The 5,446-nt window shown below is 33.7% G+C and overlaps 1 protein-coding gene across 1 annotated transcript; it reads left to right on the top strand.

Moving 5' to 3' along the window:
* The first annotated feature begins 1,251 nt into the window (after positions 1-1,251).
* LOC106668090 lies at positions 1,252-4,931 on the top strand. The gene is made up of 3 exons (XM_014396516.2): positions 1,252-1,376; positions 4,500-4,592; positions 4,651-4,931. The coding sequence occupies exons 1-3, from the start codon at positions 1,283-1,285 to the stop codon at positions 4,875-4,877; spliced, it is 414 nt and encodes a 137-aa protein (XP_014252002.1). The 5' UTR covers positions 1,252-1,282; the 3' UTR covers positions 4,878-4,931.
* Positions 4,932-5,446: the final 515 nt, after the last annotated feature.

Below are 5,446 nucleotides of genomic sequence, written 5' to 3'. Positions count from 1 at the left end.
CACCCTACTCTCCGGACCTCTCGCCTACTGACTACCATTTTTTTAGACACCTGGACCACTACTTACAACACATAATATTCAAAAATCAAACGGAACTGGAAAATGCATTTATTGACTTTATCAATTCTGAAAATTCTGAATTCTACTCAGACGGAATTAATAAGTTACCAACACGTTGGGAGAAATGTATTGAGAGTATGGGAAATTATTTTGATTAAAGAACATTGCTTTAAAGTAACTAGTTTCTTTTTTTTTGTTTAATACCAAAATCCTGCATTATTTTCCGGACAACCCAATATTTTCAGTTTCCCAACTGTTCTCTTATTTTTTAATATTTTCTTTCAGTTCCTCGCTATCAGTTTTACCGTTGTTTTGGCTCTGTTTAGCATTTACATCCACTACACTTTTAATGTTATCTTTTTCTTTGTTTGTTTTCTATTTGTCTTTTTGTCTATTTTGTTTCTTTAACGCTTGCATTTAGCATTTTTTATTCTTTATTCTCCAGGTTCTAGTATGTTTGGCTTCCAGTCAGTACCTATTCAGAAATCGTGAGATGCGGTCTGGTGTGATGTAGGTTTCAGAAAAACATTTTCTTTATCGTGCCAACGTTTCGATCTTTATTGAGGTCATCTTCAGGGCCTGGGATTTACAAACATTCTTTACATTTAACAAATACATTTAGGATGTGGAAAAGTGAATTTATACAATGCAAAATATATTTTTTATATTCAATCAAAGTACTTCTACTCACTATTGCACAGAAGACAAACACTTTGAGTGAGTAGAAATACTTTGATTGAATATAAAAAATATATTTTGCATTGTATAAATTCACTTTTCCACATCCTAAATATATTTGTTAAATGTAAACAATGTTTGTAAATCCCAGGCCCTGAAGATGATCTCAATAAAGATCGAAACGTTGGCACGATAAAGAAAATATTTTTCTAAAACCTACGTCAGACCAGACCGCATCTCACGACCTCCGAAATATTTAATGTTGCACACCGCTATTTTGTCAATTATTAATGAAGTATAATTTGAAAACATCCAGTTACGACCGGGCCGATGAATCACACATTTTCACAGGCAATGAAACTTAGGCAAAACAAACAAGCGTTTTAATCTAACTTAAATTTCTCGGAACTTTTTTATTTTACCTTGAATGCTGGAAATTTAAATAGGCACAAATGATATCACGATAGCTGGCAGATAAGGCGGTGAAAAATAACACAATAAATACCCCAGTCGGTTCGCCAACTGAGTCAGTCAACGTGGGAAAATGATTGTGAAACTCGCAGTCGCTTTCTTACTCATCGGCGCATTTATTGAAGGATTCCCTTTCCCGCAGGCTGGAAACCGCAAAGAAACCACACGTAAATAATTAATAATTTGTACAAATTATATTTTTATTATTTAATTTGAATGTCTAAAAATTAAACGAATTTTGCTGTTTCCTTATTTTTAAAACGGTATATGATATTATAAACTTCAAAACAAGTCAGACTACTCTGTACATACATAGATCCGGCCCTTTAACGCTAAATGCAATAAAAACAAGATTAAAAGAAATTTGCAGTGTTGGTGGGCCGGATTGGCAGAGAATTTCTCACGATCAAGAGCACTACCGATAAGTGGCCCTCGTAGGACCTGACTCGTAGAAGTTAAGATTAACGATAATTTAAAAATTTATTTATTTTAAATTTCGCAAAACCTGGAAATGCCAGCGAGAAGTGATAAGTAGTGATATGCGATAACAATCGTAGTAAAGTATCGAGTATAATCTTTCGATACCGAGTACTTTTGGTATCGAATATTGTCATTCGATACAAGTACTGTATGGAGTACTTTTTGTTGTATTGGTAAAAATAATCAAATAGATTTTTCATCGACTGTTCATTTTTTTCATTTCATCGAAACTTACCTTTCGTCAAACTGGGAGTTGATTAGTTACTATTAAGAGCGACTACTAGCGGCATGTTTGAACAAAGTTAATCGAGATTTCGAATTGGTGGTTATTGACTCTGCTGATAATTCTGGTAACTCATAATTCTTTTCCGCGTCGCACTCGCACTTTTAATTTCAGTTTTTTTATAAAAATTTTTTTATAAAATGTTTTTGTCTTCAAGTATCAAAAAGTGCTCGCTTTACTTCTAATAGGTAGATACCTAATCAAGTCTCCTCTCAAATATAAGGCACGAGGTTATTTTACTAAAGAAAAAAAATGATTCGTCGGCATCTTGTCAACTGAATACGTCTAATCTTTTCGAAATTTGAAAACAAAACACCCGTTGATCAATTTTCTCAAAACTAGATAACGATAAAATTGAAATATCAATGTTGAAATGTGTTGACAGATTTTCCTTCTTCTTATCTACGTATTCTCTGTATGAAAAAAATACTTAAAAATATGAAAAAAAAACCTGCAAATTTTTGTTTATTTTAACGCATTTTATTTACTTTTATTTATTATTTTAACGTATTTTACCCACAAGTCGATAGTAAGTTGATATGTAGTCATATGAGTAAGTATTTCTTAGGATCGAATAATTTCTGTCGATACTTGAGTATTATCGAATATTTTATCGAGTACTGGACTCGAATATTTTCTGGTATCGCATGCCACTAATGATAGGCATAACTCTGTACTCTTTGATTTGAGCTTGTATAAATCAGTACTGTACGTTCTGTAGATATATTTTTAGACATGTTTTGTCCTTTTTTACCAAATAAAAATTGATATGTTTAATTATATATAAAGTAATAAGATATTTAAACAAAAACAAGCAAAGAGTCATTATCAATACGTAGCTTATATAAATTATTGATTACTGATACAATATTTTTGAACATTATTACGAATAAAATAAAAATTTACAATAAAAATTATAAACAATTATATACTTGTAACAATTAATTTAAATACAAATTTTAAATTCACCATTCTTATTCAGCAAACAGCCACCTACTTGTTTTTATTAAAATTAACAATTTTTTAATGAAAAATGAACATAGGAACATTCCATTTGCTTTTTTAGATAAACACCTTGAATTGTAAAGGGTTCCTTGGGTGGCGTTAGATTCGTACCATGCAGAGCTCCTTAAGACGTTTCGCTGCTCCTATAAAATTAGTACCCATGTCTGAAAATACATTAGAAGGTAAACCACGCCTTGCAACAAATCTATCAAAAGCTGCCGAGAAAGCTTCGGTTGACAATGATAACACAATTTCTAAATCTACCGCTTTGAAAGACATGCATATAAAAATGCAGCGCCGAAATCAAGAAGTCTGTATGCAACTAAGCCGTGCGTATACACTTTTTAAAACTTGCTTAATATTATTATACATAGACTGTAAATACACTCAAGTTTTAAAAAAAGTATTAAATGAAAAATAACCTTTTAAATATATTACAATTAATTAAGGTTTTCAGTTGAGATAAAAAAGTCAATGGCACGAGCGAGATTCGAACCCTTTTTTACCTCAACTGAAAACCTTAATTAATTGTAAGATATTAATTGGTCAAGCGGATCACGAAACTAGTGAATTTAATAAGGAATCTTTTAAATATAATTAATTGGAGGTCGTGAGATGCGGTCTGGTGTGACGTAGGTTTTATAAAAAATTGTTCTTTATTGTGCCAACGTTTCGATCTTTATTGAGATCATCTTTAGGGCTCAAAGTGTTTGTTTTCCGTGTAGATATGTCATGTGCCCAACACGAGGGATCTCAACACGACAGACAGGAATGACACATCTACACGCAAAACATATAATTTGAGCCCTGAAGATGATCTCATTAAAGATCGAAACTGATCGAAGTCACGATAGCTCAAGTGGTAGAGTAGAGGTGTATCAAGCCGAAGGTCGTAGGTTCGAATCCCGCTCGTGACACTGACTTTTTTATCTCAACTAAAAACCTTAATTAATTGAATGATATCAATTGGTCAAGCGGACCACGAAAACTTGTGAATTTAAAAAGATCGAAACGTTGGCACGACAAAGAAAATGTTTTTCTAAAACCTACGTCACACCAGACCGCATCTCACGACCCGCAAATAATCATCAACTAACGGTCACTAAACGCCACACACTTTTAAAGATAATCAAAAAATTAAAAGAAATCCCGATTGACACTAACTTTGGTATTTTTGACATTTTCTCTATTTCTTTCAACCAGGGCCGAATCTTGAAAAATGACTCGCACCAATTTTATTCCTAATTAAAAAAGTTTTTTAATGAGAGTTTCTAAGTGAGTTATAAACTCGTTTCTTTTATTAAATCCTTTTGAAGTCACAACTAGGACCCTTCAAATTGTCTTATTAGTACATAAAGGAACGTTTATTTGCACACAGAGAAAATTACCTTGAAGACAAAACGGCATATTGTCCAGGCAATCTTTACTTTTCTTAGATAACAACGGTGATTCATGGTCGCCCTTGCAAACATTTCATAACTTTTGTGACAGGTTGAATAAGTAATTAACTGTTTACTTTCAGAGCCTGCTGATAAGGGATGCACGAGGGATTCTTGGACGACCAATGTCGAAACTTGCGTGTGCAAGGACGGAGTGACGACATGCCGTAAAACATGTACGTTTACATTCATAAAACCGACTGAATGGAAATAACATTTTATATTACGTTTCAGCCGAGATGCACACTCCGCCGGAACCTTTCGTGAGGTTTTTATACCAACCGGCGTACGTATTATACCCATATCCAGTCGGCTACCCGGCATACAACCCGACCTACTCCAACATGCGTCCTAGCAATTACACAGGATACCGTCCAGGACACTCAGGATACTACCCGTTCCGTCTTAACTACACCAAGCCACACACTCCGACTTATTACAACCCATATCCTTACTATTAGATAAATCTAGAAAGAATGTAATAGTTCTGATAAAATTAAAAGTTTTCAAAATTATTTGAAATGACATTTTTTTAAACAAATCCTTCCTTGTGACCTTCAGAAAACAAACACTTTGTGCCCTGAAGATGATCTCAATAAAGATCAAAACGTAGGCAGGTAAAGAAAATGTTTTTCTAAAACCTACGTCACACCAGCGCATCTCACGATCTCCAAATAATCATTAAGTAACGTTCACTAAACACCACACATTTCTACACGAGAAGAACGAAGAACATGGTCTTATATGAACAGATTTCAATTACATATGGACACCAAGCAAAGAGTCTTCTTAGAAACTTGCATCGGCTATCAATCGGAGAAATTTTTCGTTGAAATGCAGACAACACTATTTCCTACTAACATCAAAAACAACTTTAACTTCACAAATGCCACACTTACACAACCAAGCACCAGAATTAACGACATACATAAGGCTACATTACATTTCATAAGAGACATTGGGCACTATCAACACGACACGCAAGAATAACACATCGACACGGAAAAAACACTTCGAGCCCTGAAGATGA

The sequence above is a fragment of the Cimex lectularius genome, unplaced genomic scaffold, assembly GCF_000648675.2.
Source record: "Cimex lectularius strain Harlan isolate CLEC.00 unplaced genomic scaffold, Clec_2.1 scaffold180, whole genome shotgun sequence".
Lineage (NCBI taxonomy): Eukaryota > Metazoa > Arthropoda > Insecta > Hemiptera > Cimicidae > Cimex > Cimex lectularius.
Note: the sequence above shows the minus strand (reverse complement) of the source record. Positions and strands in the feature narration are given on the sequence as shown.